General features: G+C 42.2%; 1 protein-coding gene across 1 annotated transcript in view; it reads right to left on the bottom strand.

The window, feature by feature from the left end:
- The window catches only part of ITPR1 (inositol 1,4,5-trisphosphate receptor type 1), a 267,869-nt gene that overhangs the window by 14,197 nt on the left and 229,244 nt on the right, over positions 1–24,428 (bottom strand). Inside the window, exons 59-60 of the mRNA XM_044451697.1 lie at positions 23,923–24,088; positions 20,950–21,110 (exon numbers count right to left, since the gene is read on the bottom strand). Of these exons, the coding sequence (XP_044307632.1) occupies positions 20,950–21,110; positions 23,923–24,088 (327 nt within the window). The remainder of the gene's footprint in view (positions 1–20,949; positions 21,111–23,922; positions 24,089–24,428) is intronic.

Consider the following 24,428-nt stretch of genomic DNA (forward strand, 5'->3'; position numbering starts at 1 on the left):
TGCCTCAGTGGCACATTGGAGGGGCCATCCGGGGGGGGGGCACTTATTTATTTTGCTGCACTTGCATAGTTACAGAGGCACATAGTTCCAGTAGTGTGGCAACTGGAAGCTTTGCCTGAAACAACATGCAACAGGTACCAACTCTGCACACTGATATAAAAATGCTCCCAATAAGCTGTCAGAAGACAAGCTGTTGAGAGAAATCAAAGAGGTGGTTGGACTGACAACCCCTTAATGGCAAGATCCTGTTGCTTCTTTGCTGTTTGAACTATAATGATCCAAGTGAGAGCTTACCTTATTTATTTATTTGGAGTTTTTATACGTTTTTTATACTTTATAGCTATTCCCAAGATGTTAAGTGTTCAGGAACATAGAAGAGTGCAAAGCCACTCCCTTTTAAAAGGAATTGTCAGTTTTGACTAGTTGGTTGTCAAAAAAAAAAAAAAAAACCTCCTTTTGAAAAGGGGCTTCTTGGCAGGGCTCTCCAGTTTCTTAACAGAGACATTTATGCATTTCTGTAAGGTAGTACAAGGAGGTACATCAGGTTTGGTCTTCAGTTATCTGCATTTATTTATACTTCTGACAGGCACAGACAGTTTTCCTAAAGCTGATAATTGAGAAGGTTATTAGCTGGGCCAAAGAAAACTACTGCCTAGACACAGAGTGTGTATTTACCCATATCTCCCTTTTGGGTACTTCACTCAGCCAAACTATGCCCCTTGTGAAGGTTTTCTATCAAAGGGTGGGTAAAGCACTAAGCTTAACAAAAAGTTAAAGTTCAGCAGAGCCATTCATGTGTATCTTCTTGCAAGAAACAGATGATAAATTGCCGCAGCCTTTTTCGCCAGCATGCAGGCCCTAATCTGAAGCCCTTATTCTGGGCCTGTTTCCCTGCCTCCACAGACACGCCCCTTTCCTCCTGGTGTCCCACATACCAATGGTGTTATGTACTGTCTGCTAGGGCTCTCCTACAAGCCTCGTTGTGCCGTCAGCTCCCTCTTCCCGTCACTGCAGCAACTTCCTCTCTCTAAACAGACCAACTGAATTAAGCCACTGACGGAAGCTGGCTAACCACAAGTGTTGTTTTCTGGCTAGCTCTTTTCTAGGTAAAGTTGGAAAAGTCCCTTTCAAGTAGTTATCGTCAGAATCTCAGACATGGGGGCGGTGATGGCCAGAGCTTTAAAGTGTCCATGATTGGTAACTTATTTATTTTTTCTAAAAAAAACAAAAAAGGAAGTGGTGTTGTGCAGTGGAAATTATCATTCATTCTGAGAAATATACTTCCCTGCTTTCACTGAACTTACTTTGTCCTAGGGGTCTTTCCAACATAGGATTTTATCTTTAATGCAACATCTGCCTTTCATGTATTCAGAGAAAGCTTCCTATATTACATTCTAATTTGTAACTCATGGAGTGAGGTGGGAGCTTCAATAAAAGCCTCATTTTTACCTTCATGTTCTCCCCTTTTCAGAAAGAAAAAAAGACAGATGGCTTGGCACTGAGCAAAGAAAGTATACACCTTCTTCAAAGAACTTGTGAGGAAGGGGACAAGGGAGCATAAGTTTTAAAACATTACTGAGGTCTGGAGCAGTACCTTTGTTCATGATTCCCAAATTTCCTGGTGAAAGAGGTAGGTGAATGCTCCAAACAAGTAAAAAAAAAAAACCAAACCCAAATCATAAAATGGTGCAGGCACAGTTTGCACTGTTTGTTGCTATGGGTAATATCATGGTAGGTATTACCCCGATAACTATATTCTACATAGGCTGAACACATCCTCCACATCACAAGGAGGGGAGTTGCTTTTTCATAAATGGTACATATTGGAGAGCTGAAAAAAGCAACATTCCTGCCTGTGAGAAAGATATATGAATTTCTTGCAAAAGATGAATAATTGGGCATTTTCTGCTTTATAAATCGATCCACTGTAATGGCCAAGAGAGAGAGATCCAAGAAGTACTTCTTACATCACTTTTAAAAGACAGAAGAACCTCCAGTGAATCATAGCAAGGTCTTAGATCTGTTTCCCACATTTCAATTTTCATTCTTAGAATTACACTCACAAGACACTCCCGTGATGTGGAAAGGATGACTGGAGAAAAAAAAAAAAACAACAATGAAAACTCTGAACTTAAAATACTTTACAGATTGCAGAGCGCAACAACTCAGGAAGAGGGGAAAAATCCCCAGGAAGAGTTTAAAAGAGAAATTCTAGATGCTTGGATGCATACAACAATTTACTTGTTCAGAAGCTTCTAAGATGTACCACTGAAATGCACAAGACAACAGAATTAGTTTTGTCATGCATTTGTTATTTTCTCTGTAATAAAATGGTTCATGTGAGAGAAAGACAGGGAGGGAGGGAAAATATTTTTATGTGGATTTTTTCTTTTGGCTTTCTACTTAACACATTCAAAAAAGGTCTGTCAGTTGCTTCCTCTGCTAAGAATTAGTTTTCATTCTATTTTTAACCAACTTTAGCCACAACCAATTTGCTACCGATCAACCTCCTTGTCAAAAAAGAGGAAATTAATACATCAATGCAGCTTTACTGCTGGTCCCTTGCAATCTTCCAGGTACCACCCCTTCATTAAGAGGGAAATGAGGCAACTAGAGAAAAGCCAACCCCACACCTTCAGGCCAAACAGGCAAATACTTGGAAGTTTTTGAAACATTTCAGCATAGTTCAATGGCTACAAGGAAATCCAAAGCTAGCAGCTGTTTCCCATGATGAAGTAATTTTCAGTTGGAGCAATCATTGCCCAGCTTTTACATAACCAGTGATGAAAAGCTGCGGAGGGATTGCCCAAAGGAGGTTCCCTTTTGTCTCTCATGCTGTGTTGCGCTGGCCCTTCCGCTACCCTAGTTCTTGTTTGGCACAGTAGCGGTTACATAAGTAAACCAGGACATGTTATATCACGAGCAGCCGGGCTAGAATTAATTGGCCAATGACTGCATAAAATGGTTCATAAACAGGCACATACGCACACACACAGACTGATGTTCTGCAACCTGCCCATGATAATGAGCCCTCCCTTAATGCTATTGTGCAATGGAATACTGAAGGAGAAGGGCACAGCAAGCAACGCAGAGCTCCTGCGTCATTTTGTGGTTGAGACAAATGAGAGCCTAGGTGAGGATCACAAAAGATGGTGGCACATAATGGGCCAGGGCCTCAGTTGAGGTGCATGCCTCCACATAGTTTGATCTATGAAAACTGGGTGCAAAGATGCAGTTTTCTACCTGAAATACTTTTTAAAACTGTTGTTAAAGAAAAAGAAAAAGAAATCCATACTCTTGAGAATTTCAAAGAATATACAGGATTTAGATCTGTCATTATTATTCCGTGGAGAGGACATTTTAAGTGTCCATCATCTGATAGTGCTTCTGCGGTCAACCTTGGTTGCTTTACTTATTACTCTTTGTTACAATTCATAGCCAGAGCCTCACTCAACAGACCCTTATGTACTGGTTTGGACAGGGCTTGCCTGGAGCAGTCCTGTCCATAGGAAACAATTTAGTGAACTAGCTCTCAGCTAGCTAGTTAGCATAGGTAAAACCTGCAAGTTACTGCAAAACTCTCCAGTTTTTCATTTATTCACTGGCAGCATTTGCCTGTATTGAACAGCTGGTTGTGGGTTCCTATAACCTTATACACCACAGGCATGTTGAGACCAGGTAAACTAAAGAAATAAACGAACAAAATCCTGTCTGTATTGCAGATGTGATGGTGTATTTCCCTCCAAAGCATCATAGAATACTATGAATACTATACTTCACCCCCCTTCAGAAACACACGGCATGTATGGTGAGCATGTATATGAGAGTAAAACAAAGCTCTGCATAATCTAAGGCACGCAATGCTGCAGTGCTATTTTACTCTGCATTCTTGTTGCCATCCTTTCTGAGATGGAGCCTTCCTCTGATCACAGAATGGTCTGCATAACACATGTTATGAAATTAGACAGCCCTACAAAAATGCAGTTTCTCTACCCTTTTTTCTGAATTAAATCCAAATATTGTCTGGAACCCAAAGCCCTTCAGCATGGCTCATGCTGAAGGAGTTCTCAGCTCCATCCTTCCTCCTACAGTCTTCTGGCACCCAACAGAGCCTCTGATCAGATGGTCCAGAGTGGCATTCCCTAAGGAAATCCTGAGTTAGACTGTTCAGAATGTCACAAAAGAAGATCATGCGCGGGGAAAATCAGCCATTTTTCTCATGTGCAAGCAGAACTGCTCTGCTCATACTCCCAGGCCTCCTGGCATCTTGCCCAGTGAACATGGATCTCCTCCTGTCTCAGAAGTGCACACTTTTGTTCCAGTTATAGGAAAGCACCAACAAACGGAATCATGCTCATGGCTTCTGGCTTAACAGCTGCCAGAAGCAAAGGATTAAAATCAGAGGTGTGTAAAATTATGCACAGTATGAAGAAAGTGGATTGGGAGACACTTTTCTCCCTCTCTAATAATACCAGAATTGAGGGTTATCTCATGAAGTTTACTGGTGAGAGTTTCAGACAGATAAAAGGAAGCATTTCTTCACACTGGTGGTACTTATTTCCACATGATCTCATGATGGCTATCAATCTGGGTGGCTTTAAAGAAGGATAAGGCAAATTTGTTGAAGACAAGGCTATAAAAAGCTACGATGCCACTTCCAATATCACAAGTGGTAAGCCTTTGTGCACCAGTTACTGGAGAATATGTGTGAGAGGGAGTTGTTGCACTCACATCCTGCTTGTGGGTTTCCTGTGAGCAGCTGGCTGGCCCTACATGAACAGAATGCTGGGCTAGATGGATCCAGGGTCTGAGCCAGTACAGCTCCTCTTATGTTCTTAAAACAATATACACAGGAAGGGAAGGGAAACACATCAGATGAGAGCAACAGATTTTCTTAAACAAAATTATTAATCATATATCAGCCAAGTGGCCATCTACCTTAAAACGTATGGTAAGGCAGCCCTAAAAGTAATCATTAGTCCAATACCATTATGCTCCCTTTCAATCTGGCATAGCAGTAGTTCACTATGGTGTTTCCACTGCAAATCACTAGTAGAAGTATTAGTTTTAGCAAGCAAAGGCTTCACACTCCTTGTTTCATTAATCTTCATGACAACTGTGAATGGGTAATTAATGTTCTCACCTGATAGACAAGAAGCAGTGCTTGAGGAAAATAGTATGGCCAGTCAAGGCAAACTAATGAATTAATGAGCTAGACATCCAAGCTGTCACAGTTGGTGCACAATCCCATTTTTATCTCTGACAAGTCAAGCATTGGCACAACCAGGTGACTCCCTACGCCATTTTGTTCATTGCAAATTCAGGTTCTGCCTATGCCTTTAGAGGGCACAACATACTTGGTATGAACAACATAAACTTGTTTCCTCCTGCAAAAGCAGCTGTTGTGCGGCACACCCAATTTAAGTCACCTATTCCAAGTCTACCATTATCTAGGAACATCTAATCCTCAGGCCTAATGATACATAGCTTCAAGCAGACCTGGCCTAGTATTAGCTTCATAACATAGCTTTCCCTTCCTTCTGCTCTTATTTAGCAACACAATAATTTGAACTAGTTCCCTAGGCATTTCAGAACACAGTCTAGATGGAGACACAATACCAGCTGAACTGGATACTACTATAATTTTAGTCAATCAGCCTTTTCCTGCACAGCTACAATGATGGTAAGCCTTCCAGGTTGTAGATATATTAATAGCAAAGGCACAAACAAAACAAAGCCATAAACTACCCTTGCGTAACATCCACTGAAACTAACACATATGCCCACAAATAAGTGTGCACCGAAGTGATTCACTGAGATTGCTTAGGAACAAAATCTGGTGGATTGTGCTCAAGACGAGCAAGAAAGCAACCTCACGGTCAGGCCAGATATCATGTCTGATACTTCCACAGTTATTCTGAGATCTGCAATTCCACTGCAGAGAATCACAGAATAGTAGAGTTGGAAGGGGCCAGAAAGACATTGGGTCCAACCAGCTGCTCACTGTAGGACTCCAAGTTAAACCATCCTTCTCAGATGCCTGTCCAATTGCATCTTGAATGCCTCCAGTGTGGGAAAACCCACAACCCCCCAGGTCATTGGTTCCATTGTCATACTGCTCTGTCAGTCAGATTTTTTTTCTGGGTATCTAGCTGGAATCTGGCTTCCTGTAACTTGCGCCCATCATTACTTGTCCTGCACTCTGGGATGATCAAGAAGAGATTCTAGCCTTCCTCTTTGTGACAGCCTCTCAACTATTTGTAGAATGCTAGCATATCTCCCCTCAGTCTTTTCTTGAGGCTAAACATGCCAGTTCCTTCACTCTCTCCTCACAGGGCTTTGTTTCCAGTCCCCGGATCATTCTTGTCGCCCTCCTCTGAACCCCTTCCAGCTTGTCTGCATCTTTCTTAAACTGTGGAACCCAGAACTGGGCACAGGACTCCAGATGAGCCCTAACCAGTGCTGAGTAAAGGGGACCTAGTGCTTCAAGTTCTGCACCTAGGAAAAAGAAACCAAATTCATCGTGACAAGATGGGGGATACTAGGTTCAACAATACTGCAGGTGAGAAGGGTCGTAGAATTGTAGACTGCAAGCTGAATATGAGTCAACAATGTGATGTGGCTGCAATGCACATCCATGTTCTGCTTTTAACCTACATTTTTAAGCTATCCCAAATTAGTCCTTGCAAAGTTTTAGCATTAGCACTCTAATTCAAATCAAACATTCTTTTCAGTTTGCTGAACTGCACTATCACAGCAAAGAGGCATTACAAAAGGACATTCTTTCTCTATTAAAGTGCAGCAAGAAGAGACTATTGGAAATAATGGCTTCAGCTGCTTCATCCAGACAAACAGTGATTCCCACCTTCCATGTATGGTAAGGCATGAGCTTACTGACTGCCCGAGCTTACTAAGAGAGTGCTAATGGGTGGCTTTTAAACAAACATTAATAATGATAATAATAATGCTGTCCAGTGAAGAACAAGTAGCAGGTGGAATGCCCTCTGGGAGACACAGAGAAGAGGAATTCTGTCCTTTCTCCTTGGCCTCCTGAAAGTATTAAAAAGCAGTACCATCCCTGAATGGGCTTCTCATGGACCATATTCTAAGTGAGATATACCATCCATAGTATTCTGTTGCCAAAGGCAGCAGTGCCAAAGAAAATGCATCCATTTTATAATGAAGGGTGTGCAGAGAGAGTCAAGAGACAGCTCTGCAGTTCTGCATGGAAGGATTTCTTCAGAAGTCTGCAGTGCAAGTTGTCCCTAAGACAAAATGCATGGTAGTGCCCAATGGAAGAAGCCATTCCAAAAATTGATGTTTATGTGTAAGACAAACATATGTTTACTTATAATTAAGACATAAAGCTATTTTAAAATTTAAAAACATCTCCAACAGAAGAACTAAGAGCAAGAAAGCATCCTAAAAATGGGGCATAGAGTCGGTGTGGCATGGTGGTTAGAGGGTTGGGCTAGGGACTTGGGCGGACTGGGTTCTGGTCCCCACTAGGTCATGACTTTGGGGCAGTCACTCACTCTCAGCCTAGCCTCCTTCACCGGGTTGTTGTGAGAAGCTATGTAAACCACCTTGTAAAAAGCATGCAAAATGTAAATGGACAATGCATGTAAATGTTCCATGTACAATGGAGCTGCATAAACCAACTTGGGTTCTTGATAAAATGAAAAAGGCAGAATAATTGTAGTATAAAAAGTACACCACCATCACCACATTTAAAATACTTAACAAATAGTATGGTCAGATTCTTGGACCAGTGAGGAACACTTGGCACACTTTGTGGATCTTTTCAGGAGGAGGGGAAAAGAGATAATTCAGGTGTGCCGGCCAGCTGGCAATCAGTGCTTCTGTGTCTTTGTGGTGCCTTGTTATCAATCTGTTCGGCCATGTGTTGCCCAGCGAGACAAAAAAGATTCATCACTGGCATCTGAAATTATATTGTTAGGTTCCAGAAGACATGCTCATACTCTTCCTTCCAAGGCCTGCCTGATCTTTCGCTGAGCCACTCTGCTACTTTGCTGAAGACCCTCACCAGATGTACCACTCAGGTGGACAGCAGGCGACTCAACCCATAGCAACAATTCAAATGCCTCCTTATCAGGTCTTCCTTTGTGCTTCTCTGCTCTTTATACTGGCTTTCATGGACATGCTGTTTGCTATAGTAGTATGTGACTATTTGTCGCATGGTCCTTGGATGCTGTAAGACCCAAGTCAAAGGCAGGGAGTTCTGGGAGGTTAATGCTGAGCTGGGCTATATGACTCGAAACACACACCTTCTGTCAACATGCCTATAAGTGCCTCACCCAGACAGACCAGCACCTGTTATAATTACAAGCCTGGTCACCCGTGTGGAAATGAGGATCACCTGTGTGGAAAGTCCCCCTGGGTTGATCACTTGATCCTAAAGTTACTGCCTCGTGTTAAGGAACTGGTAAGCAAATATGTAACTATGTGGCTATCTGCCCTGGAGCAAGAACAAGCCTTTCAGTAGATCATTGCTATGAAGAAAAGACCAATCTACCTAACCACGGCAAGACACCTTCAAACCCATTAAGCATGCTAAGGCTCGGGATTCCAGCTTCCATTCAGCCCCTGAATGGTCTGTAACAATATGAGCTGCTGTTCTTTGGTGAGAAGCATTCTGGACCAATTTGTGCTTGGGATCACTCTCATGCAGTCAAGGGACTGCAAATAAATTGGCAAGCTTTTCTCCAAGTTCCTTGCAAAGTTCTTCAGGCAATCACTGTAGTCTGTGCATACTCTGATTCATGCCCCCTGGAAAGAAATTTGATGAGCATGGAATCCGCTTATGGAAAAAACCAGGGACACTACAGCCTCAGGTGTCCCACTAATGCCACAAACACTCTGGTGCAGAGTCCAGGTGCCAGTCCTAACAATAAGGCTTTTTAGGTTTATCCTATTTACAGCATACTGGCTTTCAAAACTGATGGCTTTCTTGAAAGGCTTCATGCTGAGAAACATAAGAATATCCTGTGGGCAAATCTGATGGGTACATGGAGATATGTGTCTGACAGATCCACATGTCTTGAGATTGCAGCCACAATAGTCCAGACAGACTCTAAAAAGAAATTGATTAAGCCACTTTGAAAATGGTTCTGAAGTCCCAATTGTTTTTTGGCACTAAGAAAAAAGTACAGCAGATCCCAGTTGAGTTGCCTTAGCCACAGGGGCTGGTGTGCTGGCAGTAAGTTGCAGAGTATCTGTGGCCCTAGCCAATGTTGGCCATATTCCAAAGAAAAAGACATTGCTCAGCAGTGGATAATTCCGTGAAGTTCTCTTTGGCCAATTCTCCATTGTCTCTCACATCAGATTCTACAGTAACTTCAGATTTGCCATGGGCTGACCCTGAAGGGCCCTTGAATTGGCTCATGGGTGGTTTGGTTTGGTTCCATACAGGATAAATTTTAATCCCTAAGAAGCCTTGGTGCTAGCATCATATCCCAGTCTTTTTCTCTTTCCACTTAGCATCCCACTTCCCTGCTTTGGGTGGGGAGGGGAAGTTGACTCAGCAAAATGTGTGTTATGGAAGAGGAAGCTTGCCAGCCACCCCTTTTGTGGAAAAATCTTCAAGTGGAAGAGATGCTTCTTTTTCTTCCCCTGATAGACATTTCATGTCCTAAGCTATAGTGGGACCAGTTCTGTCACCTCTTACTCGTTCACTGAGTTGCCACCAGTTTAATATTTTGAGTGATTATTTCCCTTATTCTTTGTGAAGTGTGTTCTTCGTCACCACCCTGCTGCTAGGCACAAAATAAACCACCTGAGAGAAGGTTTCCCTCCGTCTTTTTGCTGCCTCTACCACTTCCCCTTCATGCTCCATGAGGGACAGCTACTGAAGGGTAGCTGTGATGAGTTGATGACTGAAACCCCAGGTGGTGGGATACTGGGTTGCAGCAGTGCTAGGGTACAGTAGCAGTGATGGCAGGAGAACTCTAACCTCTCCCACACTGGAGCGGGAAAGCCCAGTCTTGGTGGTGATCAAAGGAAGCCCTGATCAATGGGGCATCATGCATTAGGTCCTTGAGAAGGCCAAGAAAGGTAGGTAGAACATGTTGCCTTCCTTCTCACCAGGAGACCAGAGGGACACGATCACTGTCCATGCACGGCTTTTCTTTTACCACAGAGAAGGGTCCTCATGAGGTAAAGATTCACCATTTCAGTTAACCATGTAACTGTTGTTACCTAGGACATGTTGGGTGGGTGAGTGAAGCTGGGAGGTGAAAAAACATTGGAGATCGTTCAGAACCCTATTACAGAACCACTAGTTGTACCGCTGTGGGAGGCAGGAGCTCTTGCACAGTGCTTGGAAAGGTTCGCCTTAAATGGATACTGCTTGTTATACAGGAAGAGACATTATCTTGAAGATCTGGCATGCCCCCAGGAGTCACAGGAGAACACACTTTCCCAAAGTCAGGCTGAAGCATACCAAAAGTCTGAATAAGTACTTTGACCAGAGCCCACAGTGAAACAGAAAAATATAATTGCAATCACTCTGGATCCTATCAATTCCAATAACATATGGCATAAATGGGTAACCTACAGGCTAAACATGAGCCAGCAGTGTGCCGTGGATGCATAGCCAGAAGCATGGCTTCTAGATCAAGAGAAGTATTATTGCCACTCTATACAACTCTGGTGTGCCTGCAGCTGGAGTATTGTGTTCAATCCTGGGCCCGTCATTATAAGAGGGATATAGCAAGGTTAGAATCAGTGCAGTGAAGGGCCACTAGTATGGTGGCTGGTTTGCAGGGTAAGCCGTATGAGGAGAAATTGAGGGAGTTGGGTCTTTTCAGCCTTGAGAGGAAGAGACCCAGAGGGGACCTGTTAGGGTGTCATGCAGAGGTTGGTCATGACCTTTTTCTCCCTGCAGTGGAGGGCAGGATGTATTTTAATGGAGCAAAGCTCAGGGAACCTAGATTTAAGGTGGATGCCAGGAAGTACTTCCTGATGGTTAGGACCCCTAGAGTATGGAATGGGCTTCCACAGGAGGTGGTTGAAGCCCCAACAGCAGGGATCCTCAAACTTTTTGAATAGGGGGTCAGTTGAAAGGTGCCAGTGATGGGCGCGGGCTGCCAAGGCTGTGCAGGCAGGGAGTGCGCGCACGTGTGTGCAAGCAAGGCAGGGGCATGCGTGTGCAGAGATCATTTTCTTCCAACAAGTCCAAAACGATCTCCTTGCGAGCAAGCCGGCACTTCGCCGTGCACACACGTAATGAGCTATGGCGGGCCGGATAAATGGGCATGGCAGGCCGAATCCAGCCCGCAGGCTGTAGTTTGAGGATCCACGCCCAACAGTGAGAGTGTTTAAGGATAGGCTGGATATGCACATAGTAGGCATGTCATGAGTGGAGCCAGCTGGAGCCAGGGGTCCGGTTAGATGGCCCAGGAGGCCCCTTCTGACCTACTCTGTTTCTGTTTCTTTGGGCATTATTATATGCCTCTGGCTGAAGACTTTCCCTACCACTGCACCTCTTTACTGAACCTTAGGTATGGAAGCGCACAAATCTCCAACACACACCACTTTGTCACAAACACTTGGCTAGCAGAATGCAACTCCTGACTTTTATTATACCCACATCTTATGGAAAATTATAGCACAAAGCCTGTTTAATTCCTTATATATGCAAGTCCCAAGATCAGCATGTTTTTTTGGGACAAACTCCTACAGAATGCAAAAATTAAAAAAAGTTACACGACCCATGTGAGATTACGCTTCATGCCTGGATTAAGACAGTTTTTCAAAGCAAAGGCACATCATGCTGACTGTAATCATCTTTAAAGAGATAAATGGTTTATAGGGGTGACACGACATCATAATGCCTAGATGGAGCTGCATGTAAATAATAAAGAACAACAGAAAATTCAGAAATTGCTTGATGCAATTGATTTGCTAACTGTTTGCCACACATTGCCCATGTTCTGTGTGAGTGTGTGCAACTATGACACTTGTGAACCACATTAAATTTCTAGAATTGATCTCCTGACCACAAGACAGCCCTAGCCAAACATGCAACTGGTTAGAGAACATCATCCCATTATCACAACAGTGCAATCTTATACGTGTCTACTTGGAAGCCAGTCCCATTATTTGTAAATAGGTGGATATGAGATGGCAGCTATAATAATTTGAAGCCTATTCTTCCTTCTCTGTAAGCAAGGAAAGCTGAGCAAAATACATTAAAGTAAGAGGCAGTGATACATTAACACAGAAAACCCCAGTCTGGGCCAATGCAATTTGGTTCCTGAAATTCAAAACACTAGATTTGGGTTACAAATATTTGAAAAATGCTCCCATCAACTGTAAATGGGGATAGTGTACTTCCAGGAGCAGCCAGAAACAAATGCGTCATGTCCATAGAACTCATGTAACGAGCAATATTGACCTCTCCTGCTCTAGAAAAAAAGGCATTTCCACTTGATTCAGGGCTTCCTATAGGAAGTGCTAAATCTCAAAAAGTGGTTTGGCTCAATTGTGGAATGGATTTGCTGGGAGAAGCCAGTATACAATGGCCCAATTGGGTGCTGCCCAGATTTCCACCAAACCAACCACTTTCATCATAAATACTCTTCCTCCTCCATTATCATCACCAGTAAGATTATGAAAATGCATGAAGGTGTCCTTCATGGCGACAAGAGTATGCTCCCACATCTCCATTTTTAGATGACCAGTCCTGTTTTTCCAGGCCTGCTTGGTGAAGGCCTAGCAGTTCACACGATGTCCCCCCCTCAAGCAGAAGAGGCATAAGGGGTGGCCATCAGTCGATGACATTTTAACTCTGCACTCCTCACACTTACTAAACACCAGTTTCAGTGCCATTGGGAGGAAAAAAGACGGCGTTGTAGGAATGTCAAGAGGAGAGATGATAGAAGAGTTTATTTTTAATTTTTTGTGAGATAAAGAGATAGGAAAGGGGGTTGTGAAAATGGGAAATAAGTGAACAAGAATAAGTGAATATGGAAAGGTGAAAGGGTTTTAGAAGACTGAGAAAGGATTAAAGTTGTGAGAACGAGTCTGAGGTAAAAAGACTAAGACGAGCTAGAGATTTTGAGGCACCACAAACAGTGGATGTAAGTGAACTGAGAAGATGGCTGGAGCCCACCTACTGATATAACAGGGAGGGGGGCGGAGCTCCCACCAAAAATTCTAGGCTTAGGTAGAGGAATCTTCCCAAACATGGCACTCTGCAGGCACAGCATCCGTATGTGTGATGCACAGGTACCATGATGTAGAAGGTGGGATATCAATATAATAATTTTTTTAAAAACCCATTCCTAACTTCCATTCCAGCCCACTGTAATAGTCTTTTGTTACTGAGCGAGAGAGAAAATAAAGTGAGTAAGTAATTTATATGCAACAGGAAGAAAGTGAAAGGTAAAACTGTACTTACAGAATAAGATTAGTAAAATCACAAGATTAACTTATAGGAAGCAGATAAGAAAGGACAATCCTTTTTTTTTTTTTATTTCTTCAAATCAGTAACAGTGGCATGTGTATGAAAGCTTGTTTCTGCATGAAATCTGAGTTTAAACCACAAATCTCATAAATCTAATTCTAATTTTAAGCTCTTTAAAATTTGTATATTGAGTATTTATACTATGCTTTATGGCATTTGTATTTTTACTGTATGATATTGTATTTTGATTAAATATTGTGAACTGCCCAGAAAGCTTCGGCCATTGGGCAACACAGAAAATAAATCACCAGCTTTAGGTTGGCTGAATAAACATTAGAAGGCAAAGTCCTTCACCTTCATTACAACAGGAAATGCATTGCAGGTCTTCCTTTGGAAGAGAGAAAGAAGAATTGTGCCTCATTATTGCACACAAAAACATTTCTCCTCTGTGCAGACAAACTGCAGAGGCCAAAGTGATCTCACTGGGCAACCACATGACTTCACACAAAGGGCCAAGCTACAGACCTTTAAGCTTTCCTGTCAAGCATTTCACCCAAGGCTTCACTATACAATGGGACTCATTATTATAAGGTATAGCGATGGCCACCAGGTTAGATGGCTTTAAACAGGATTAAACAAGTTCAGGAAGCAGATTATAGCTAAAACAGGACATCCGGTTTGGAGACACTACACTGAATATCAGAGGCTAGGTACATGCAGCAATGGGCAGTTTAATATCCTGTGTGTGAACTATCTTAGCTAGGCTTTTGTTCTGTTCGAGTAAGGGCACAATCCTTTATCAGGTTAAGCGAGGGGAAAAAGCCAGCAACACCCAACACACTCACTGAAAGCCAAAGTACTCCCTTTTCTAACACCAGACTGCATGCCCAATCTGTTTGTGTCCCACGTAAACAAACAGCAGCACAGCTATTCCACAGCTTCCCCCTTTCGCCTTCCCTATCACACTGAACTGGCCGTCATGTCACAACAAGCCACTATTAACCCTCAACTGACCATGGTTTAGACAATGATTGTTCAAGCTTCACATAACCCCTGCCAGCTGGATTCATATAACACAACCCAAGGCAACTATTGGTTGAGCTTTGTATTTCCAATCTGGTGACTAGCAAACAACACAAGAGTCTGGTAGGCTGATGAATGCCCAAAGGCTTCTTGTGATGTGTGAACTCAGTCACTGGACCGGGTTGTGCATCATGCTAAGCCACTCTGCAAATAAGACGGAACAGGCTGGTTGTTTGCTGAACAAGGCATGATATGCTTGACAGACAACTGGGCCTGCCATGACTTGTTCTCCTCCTCCTTCCTCCTCAGTCCTCCAGCCAGCTCAGACACATATCCCAGGCACATTTGCAGCAGAATCCATCTTGTCTCCTCACCTCAGTTCCATTCCTGCTCTAATCATGACACATTTTCAAATAATAATCTTTATTATGCTAAAGCTGGCTTGTCAGGACTGGCTAATTGATACAACGAGAATACTATACAGGTTGTTAGCAAGAGGCATCCACCATGTAGGTGCCCTACATTATATAGTACCTAGGCATGCAAAAATGACCAGTGCTTTGGGAAATGCAATGCCCAAGCCAGTAAGCCATGCTGAGGTTCAAACTACAGCCATTTCAGTTACAAGCGAAGAAGGACGTAGAAATTTGGGCACTCACTACTCTTCCAAATTGCTTTTTAAGACTCTCTAATGGTGGTGTTCTAGTTCATAAAAGGAGTTGATTACAAACTGAATTCCCCTCCTGCCTTCCCCAAGGTGGAATTAGCTGCACCCACAGAGAGGTTTGTATTGCTTGTGGGCCAGATGGTGGGAATGCCAGATGTTATGTAGCTGGTCTGCTCATCTGGACCACAAGGCTGATAAAATCACATCCCTCCCCTTCTGACTCGCCCTTTCTATAGTGTTTCTCACCAAACCAGAGGTGCTCTAGTTCTCACCAGTCATGTGGCTTATTCCAAACCTCACTGGCCTTGGCTTTTCAGCTAAGAATTCTGATCCTGTATCTTCTTCCAGTTCAGATTCAGAGTCTAAACTTTCTACACTGGAATGCTGTATTTTGGGATAAGCAGGCTTAATCCCTTCATATACCAAAGAGGAGAAGGACGGTGTCTCCCCTTTGAGAATGTAATTCTATCACTTTTAAGTGCTTAATTGTCCTCCAATCCTCTAACATTTCCTCAAAATTCCAGCAAGTCAGGAAAGGGGAGATATTGGCTGCCACTCCACTTCTGTGTCTGCTTTCAAAGCAGTTACTACAAGTGTACACATTTCCCCTCCATGTACTTCCCAGCCTTTAAACTTTAGCAAATTTCTCCTCCATTTACTTCCTAGACTTTAATTTGCACAAATACAATGCATAAAAATTGGACAGGCAAATGTCCTCTTGTGCACTTGCAAAACAACAGGAAAAAGCAAACAAAGAATCAACAAAAATACCAAAAATTGTGAGCATATTTGTATCCTCAATGCATTGTCTTTTTAAGGTGGCAAATAAGTGGCAGTCCTTCCAAAGTGCTGTAGGACATAAGGTGAAGTCACTGGCAAGACTGCAAAGAACAGCATGAACTTTTTGCTGTTTTTGTCAAGTGGTTCTGTAGCTGATTGCCTCAATTCATGAAAAAAATCACACTGCTGGGTTTGAACACGTGGCTTCTTTTAGGTAAGAACAACGCTACAAGAAGCCATGTGTTCTCAAGGGGCGTTGTTTGCAAAAATTAAGCCACTCTGAGGAGAAGGCACCAAGTTCAAGCAGCACAACAATCCACAATGGCTGAATGTCCATCATGGATGTCATGTTCTACGAACTAAGCCGTTATCTGCAGTCTTTGTACTGGAATTTCAAAAGGCCTCTCATTAGAAAACTAAATACATGAAGAGCTCCCTTCCATCCATTTCTTGGATCATTTATTATATGTCTCAGTGCCAATATAATAGCTCAGAATCAATCCACATATAGTGTTATGTTATGTGAATATTTTCTCCTAAGTTTTGTTTTACTAATCAAAGCAGGTAAATTGTAAAGAGCAATTTGGAAGAGTAGTGAGTGTCCAAATTTCTACATCCTTCTTCACTTGTAACTGAAATGGCTGTAGTTTGAACCTCAGCATGGCTTACTGGCTTGGGCATTGCATTTCCCAAAGCACTGGTCATTTTTGCATGCCTAGGTACTATATAGCCATGTAGGCTACCTACATGGTAGAATAGTACCATGCTTTACTACCTTGCTAATCTTCCATCAGGTGACTGCTCACAAGACTTCTTTAAGCCCTCATGACTTAGGAAGTACTGTGAAACTAGGGCATATACTTCAATGGCCCCACAGTAATGTAAGTTACTTAACAGAAATCTTAGTGGGATTTATATTCAAAACAAGTTAACATATGTTGAACCTTAAAAGGGAAATTGCATGCTTTTCTGCAAGAAGTAGAGATCAACATTCAGTTGGACTTGCCTCAGAGAAAATTTACCAAGCGGAAGGGTTCAGAAAGAAATGCAGCACATTCTCGTGACCAGTCAATGTGCTAATCAGCAAATCAGACTCTGAGAACTGCTAACTGTTTCAGGACTTATGAACCTATGATTCCCTGCCCCACCCCCATCATACACCAATACTGTTTCTGAGGAGGTATACAAAAGATGCTACAACATAATTGATAACTATTACTGAAAGTTAAAATAAAAGTGTCATGATCTAAGACAGCTCTGATGAACTGAAGAGACTTTATTACAATTTTGTTTTCCTAACAGAATGATCTCCAGCCTGAGAGGACACTAGTCTTAGATACAAAGGTAAAGAAACATTGCTGTTTAACTCACGGCAACAAACATTTGGAACTCACTGAAGATTCTTCTGACCAAACAATTTAATATAAAATCAGTAGTTTACCTTAAATAAATCCAACCATCCTGTGTTTGTATAAAGCACTTTAAGTGTTTAATTTGTGGCTACTATAGAACCAAATTTAATTAATAGATATAATTAATATTTGTTGGCTTTAATGTTGTCATTAATAACAACTTTATTAATAACAAAGTTATTAATGTTGTTTTAGCAAATATAGATTTTAATGCATATCAATATTTCATGAATACTAGAAAGTATTTTAATGCATTTAACTAAAGTTACCTAGATACGTGTAGTCCATCATAATGTAGTCCATCATATAAAAATCTAATTAATACATTAACAGATATGCTTGACAATGACTACATTTTAATAGAAAATTGTAAGATTGGATTAGTTACTGCACATAGACAACTATGCAAGGATGGCTTCTAGAGTCCCTAAAGGCCCTACCAGAACCTAGCTAACATATCCAGGCTATGTATTTATAACATTACATATGATCAACCCTTCCATTTTAGGAGAAAGTAGTTGTAAAGAGGCACCAGGTGTTCTCCTCAATGTTGGAAAGGCTGCAGGAAGGAAAAGTAGTCATGACCCAAAAGCATTATGGGATTAAAGCTGTGGAGAATACCAAGAGAATTATTTCAGCACTTGTGGAGCCATTCTACACTGTCAGCTTACCAAAATTACCAAAATGTCAGCTTACTGAGAGCCAGTGTGGCGTAGTGGTTAAGAGCATGGGACTGCGACTCAGGTGATCTGGGTTCTAGTCCCCGCCCAGCCATGGAGCCAACGGGGTGACTTTGGGCCAGTCACAGACTCTCAGCCCAACCTACCTCACAGGGTTGTTGTTGTGGGGATAAGATGGAGGAGAAGAATGATGTAAGCTGCCTTGAGCCCTTTGAGGAAAAAGGCAGGATGTAACTAGAAAAAAAAAAATCCTCCTCCCCCTCCTCCTCCCACTGAGCTGTTGCTCATTTACTGTAATAGATTCATATACTGTTGCTGTAGACTGATCCTGCTTTCCTCAGTGCTCACGCATACCAGGTGGTGGGAGCCTAGAAATGCCTGGAAGTACATTTAGGCTGTCTAAGTGCTCCTGGGCTGCTCTCATTTTTCATAGTGTGGACAGACCAGGGGCAGAGAGGCCACTCCTAAAAATCCCAAGGATCATGCAGAAAAGGACATTTGGGAGCCATCCCCCAATTTTTCTCCCTTTCCAGCTACATGAGTCCCAAGCATTCCCTCATTTTTTCAAGTGTCCCTAAGATGACAACACATCAGGGAGCTATAAAACTTGGAGAGGTTCTCACTGACAGGAATAAGTGAGGTTTGACAGTTCTGCTGAACTTTCAAGCTTGGAGCTCTGTTTTTACAGTAAGATTTGGAAGGGATTAACAATTTCCATTTTAGCAGGAAATTGTACACCTTTATAAAGTCTATAGCCAGCCCTCTGTCCTGCAAAAAAGAAAATGGCTAAGTCTTCTAAACTCCACTTCAGAAACAGAGTTCTGAGTTTGACACAAGCTAGACGTATGTCAGATTCAGCACACCTGTCAGTAGGCATCCCCTCTAATCCTGAATGTTCCCCAATGGCATCAAGGGGATCCTTTCAAAACTGAGGTGCCAGTGGGGACAATGAAATGTGAAGATTGTGCTGCAAAAAGCAGGAAAGGGGTTTTTTTTAAACCAATCACAATATCCTAGACCTTTGCAAGAATATAACAGCTTAGGAACTGCTGGAACTATCAAAGACTTGCAAGGGCAGAAATACTTATCTGCAGCCTGGGCCAGACACTGTACAGGGTGGGTACCTGCCTTGGCCAGTACTTATGTCAGGGACCCAATGAGGTATTCCGCCCAAGCAGACTGGAGGGTTTTTTTCTAATGAGCATAGTTATTTGTGCATATTTACTTTTTTTTTTTTATGGGGAGTAACCATGCGTACCCCCCTCAAGGTGCTGCAGGAGCTCCATGAAGGAACACCTTACAGATGCTCTTGAGAAGATTAGGAAAGCTGGCTGTAAAATCTCTCTCTCTCTCTTTCTCTCTGTGTGTATGTGTACGCGTATATGTATGTGTACATGCTTAGGGTTAGGATTTGGGCAAAAGTCAAGCTGCATCAAGCTGTAAGGGGCTTGCAGTGGCAGCAAAGTGGTAGGAAATTTTGTCCCTTCTGCATTATTCTCTGGGATACCTGAAGGAGGAATGGTGGGGGGAGGGGGGATGCAGGAAGTTTGCTCCACAGTGTCACTGATGCTCATTGAATATTGTCCATTACGTTGTTAAAATAATAACGAAAAGTTTTTACCTTTGCAATGCACATGCCACTTATCATTTTTAAATCACGAAAGCAAAATATTAGCCTTCAGAGGCACACTACCCATTAAGAGAAAAAGGAACTAAATGAATTGGGTGTCCATCTCCTTGCAACCATTACAGGATTCCCCACTTCCAGCACCACGAATATGTATCTCCAATGGACATCTAATGAATATGGACAGAATCTCAAACTACAGAGCCAGGACTGGTGTTAGAATGCATATATTTCATTTATTATTCATTTATTCATGTAGTGGTAAGAAAAGGATAAAGAACTGAAATATCTCTCCATACACAGAGATATATGGCATAGGTATCTATACAGTATCTATCCCTAACATCTAATTTATTATTGTTTAGGATACAGATGCTATTATTTATTGTTGTATTTATAGATTGTTGTGAGCTGTCCAGAGACAGAAGTGATTGGACGGCCTAGAAAAATCCTAAATAAAATAAATAACATAGTCCTGCCAAGCCACCTGACCTCAGCTTCTAGGTCTTTCAGGACAAAAGAACCATTTGTATCAAGGATGATATACACTTTATTGAATACAATGATGAACTATGGAAGCCAAATATAAACAAGCAAAAGAAAGCTTATACTTTCTTTATGGTCATATTAGTTCCCTGAATGGGCCTGGGCATGGTCCATGGGCTTCCAAATTGACTGGGAAAGCAACACATCAATTCCCTTCTCCAAACTGAGATCAAAAGACAGTGCCTCATGCCATAGATTTTATCATGTTCCCTCCTCCTCATTTCAGAAGCTGTTGGTAACATACAAACCCTACCTCCCCCGCCAAGCTGTCTTTGTGGGAGATAGGAAAGGGACAGGGCTACTGCAGGAAAACAAACAGTTTCAGTTCTTGCAGCAAAGGCAGCTCTTATCTAAACAATATACTGGGGGAAAGCTATTTCAAGGCAATTATTTCTGTTGCTTTTCTGGTGCTCTTCCTAACAAGTTGAAGGTCATATGGCTTTGGCATGGCTCCAAAGTATTATCTTGGCATTTGAAAAGTTAATTACAGGCCCTGCTGAAGTTTAATAACCTCCTCACTATTCTTCTGGTGGAGTCCATCCAATAGATATAGCTATTCAGTCCATTTATTTCCCATTAATATTTTCTACATGTTTAACCCCCTCCCCCGACCCGCTGCCCCAAAATGAAACCATATTTGACTTAACTTACTGGGATTGTTTTGTCACCCAACCTCCCAATTTCTTTTAACCTTATGTAATAATACAAATTGGGTTTGCAAATAGTTAATCAAAAGCAAGGAAGTCTGGAAACACAATGTTATGGGGAGAGTATGTCCAACTCACCTTTATCATTTCTGCCACATAGCTTTCAGGACCTGTATATTCTGTGGAATCTTTTACTTTTACTAATACAATGAAGAATAAGTAGTGCCACATATTGTGCTCCTCTTTAATATGCTCTTCAAAAGTGACTGTCTTGTTATCAAACTTGTCTCTTTCCAGGCCTAAGGGGGAAAACACAGCCCAACCATCATGTTTAGACTTTTAAAGTGGAATGACCATCACCTCCAGCTTCATAATATGGAAAACACACTGAAGATTATAATTATTCAGAAATTACTTAAAATGCCTTATTTTTCCCACTTTTATTTTGGGATTTAATACATTTATATAGGGTATCTGCTTCCCTTGGCCAAAGTCTTTTAAGAATTTTAATTTGCATGAGTCCATCAGTTATCCACAGGGATTAAGAACAGTCTTGAGAAAGAGCTGCGTTGTTGACCTTTCCTTAGTTACATGAAGCCAGAAGTAAAGATCCTACTTTAGATCCAGTCATTAATGCTAGTTGTGCTGTCTCAATTCAATCAATGTGCACTACAATGTGTTAATACCATGTTTCCCTGAAAATAGGACCTACCCTGAAAATAAGACCTAGTCTTATTTCAGGGTAGGTCCTATAATATAAGCCCTAACCCCGAAAGTAAGACCTATTACCAAAAATTATTGGTAACAGGTCTTACTTTTTTTGCTTACTTGCAGAGGGCGCAGCGGGAGGATGCAGAGCGGCTTAAGCCGATATTTCCTCTACAGTCGTGGCTCCTGTGAAGGGCGGAGTGAAATCAAATGCACTCCGCCTGTCACAGGAGCCGCACTATAGAGGAAGCATCGGCTCATGCAGCTCTGCTTCCTCCGCTGCCTGTGACAGTACCGGTAGCAGGCGCAGGAGAGGATCGGTGTATACAGCTTTTGGCAGCAGTTGAGAGTGCACAGCAGAAGGGTGCACAGCAGAAAAGTGCAGAGCAGAAGGGTGTACATTAAGTGTACATTTTGTACATTAAAAAAAGACCTACCTGAAAATAAGACCTAATGTGTTTTTTGAGCCAAAAAAAATATAAGACAGTGTCTTATTTTCGGGGAAACACGGTACCTTGTCCCATTGATTTTAATGAGACTAAGAACAAAGAAGGATATGCATATACATGCAAACGATAATGAGCTTCTTTTCCTCGGCTTGATTTCAGAGAGCAGCAAGCAGATATCACAGGCTTCCCCCTGAATTTAATTGTAGGGAGAGGAATGGGTATCTGCCCCGAAACCAGTGAGTGTGCCTCCACATGAGACTTACTGCTACAATTCTGCGCACATACACATTGTGTTAGAGCCACTGATTTTCAGCAGTAATTTAAAGAGAGATTGGATATATGTTCTTTCACTATATGAAACTGTTTTATTTCTTCCCTCTTTAAGCTGTTTCATGCACCATAGCAAAATTGTCTGTGCCCTACACTATCCCGACAGCAGCAGCACAGGCATTTCCCAGAATCCCCACGCCCACGATAGCTTGGTTCCTCACTGGCAAGCAAGTGTCTGGCTGGGCTCCTCAGAGTGCTCCTGTCACCCAGTGGCTCACTCTGAGAAATCCCTCCCCAACCCCTTGTTCCTTGTTCCGAGGGGAAGGACCCATCAAAGCGAGGCACCGGGCCCGCTGGCCACTCTCCTGCTGCCGCATCTGATACAACAGGAGGTCAGTCAGCAGTGCCTCTGGAGTGCCTGCTCTCCCCGTGCCCAGTTCTGCGAAGCCCTTCCGCAACGTGAGGCACTGAGCCTGTCGGGCACTGGTGGAGAGCAGCATTCCCAGCACTTGATTGTGCAGGGCGTGGATGCAGCTGTGAAGCACTCCCCTCCTGCTGAGAAATGTCACCCTGCCTCATGAGATCAGTCCTGTATCTATAGGCAATTATGTTGCTCTGGGTTGCAGAGACCTGAAAATGTAATATATTGTGCATGCTGCAGTGTTTAGAGGCTTCATGAAGATTACCTTTTTAAACAGAGCAAGAAAGAAAACGAAGTACATGCAGTCCCCAAGTTACAAACAGGCTGTATTTACAACTACTGCCCTAAAGTCTATTAATTTGTAAAAACTACTGCAGGAAATTGTCATCACCATAGAGTGACAGGAAGCAGAAGGGGAGAAAAGGCCTTCAAAACATTACTATAGAGAGAGAGGAAGTGAAAGGGGAGAGAGGGAGCCCTCTTAAGCATGGCTTCTTGCCCTGCCCATCCAGAGGGGGAAATCTTTCTGGCATTTCCTCGTGGCAAAGAGTAGACTCTGGTGAGTTTGGGCAGGGCTGGAGCAGGTTAGAGACAGTTGCAGTTTTTCCACTTTCATGGGGGTCCTGTACCCCTAACCCCCATGGCTGTGGAGAGCTGACTGTATGTGATCTGACTTAAATACAAATTTGACTTAAAGATGAATCTCTGTTTTCTCAGAAACTCATTCATAACCCGGGAACTGCCTCTGTCTCAAAATGTAGCCCAGTTGGGAGCACTTCGGAGAACCCAGCCAGACACACCTGAAGGTACTAGGTTGAGGAAGGCTGCTGTAAAATATGGCTTAGTGCTGCATCAGAAATTTGAGGCCTAAGAATACTTCTACAATGGTGGTTTATAATTACAGAAACATGAAAATTATGTAGCCTTTGGAAGGTTACATAATTCTACAAAGCTCCAGGTAAGCATGTACCTTAAGTATATTCATAACATAGACTTAAACACACACAAGCATTCATATATTTGAATCAGGAATTCAGATACACAGATAAATATAAAAGCTATTTTTACTTGTTACAGGTTTTATTTTCTTTCTTTGTGGAAAAAGCAAGTACTGCGAAGTTTTCTGTTGCTTATACAACAGAGGTTAAACCTAAGAACTGACATCATTAGATGACAGAGAGAGAATGCTGGGCTCAACAATAAACTTTTTGTTAATCTGCCTGCATCTTGCTGGAACAATGTGGCTGCTACTTCTATACTTACCACAAATGAAGCAAGTTGTTTTCAAAATTTCTTCTTTCTTCTGTTTCTCACTCCTGAGATCAGCAAAGGTATCAATAATAACTCCAAAAATCAGATTGAGGACAATAATAATCACCATGAAGAAGAACAGGAGATCATAGATCACTCTTGCAGCAAAAAGAGGTTCCTAAAATACAAATGGTTTTCAAGTAAATAAATGCAGAGTAAAGAAGGTCATTGCAGAAGAAATAGTGTGATGTGATGGAAAAGAAAAATACTATTAAGTGGGGCATTAAGAACTGAAATAATGCACTCCAATTGCACAGAAATGCTATTACAGTAGTTCTGATAATACATGTATTCACTGTTTTGGTTCACAGGAAATTATTTGCATGACCAGAAGGCGCTCATAGGTTACACACAGTAAAAGGAACAGAGCTGTGGGAAAGTCCTTGCACAGCTAAGATCAATGTTTTCTACTTAATAGTATGTCTGCAAGTACTTGTATGGCCAACAGAACCAAAAGC

This window comes from Varanus komodoensis, unplaced genomic scaffold (assembly GCF_004798865.1).
Source record: "Varanus komodoensis strain SLA01 unplaced genomic scaffold, ASM479886v1 scaffold6_4, whole genome shotgun sequence".
NCBI lineage: Eukaryota > Metazoa > Chordata > Lepidosauria > Squamata > Varanidae > Varanus > Varanus komodoensis.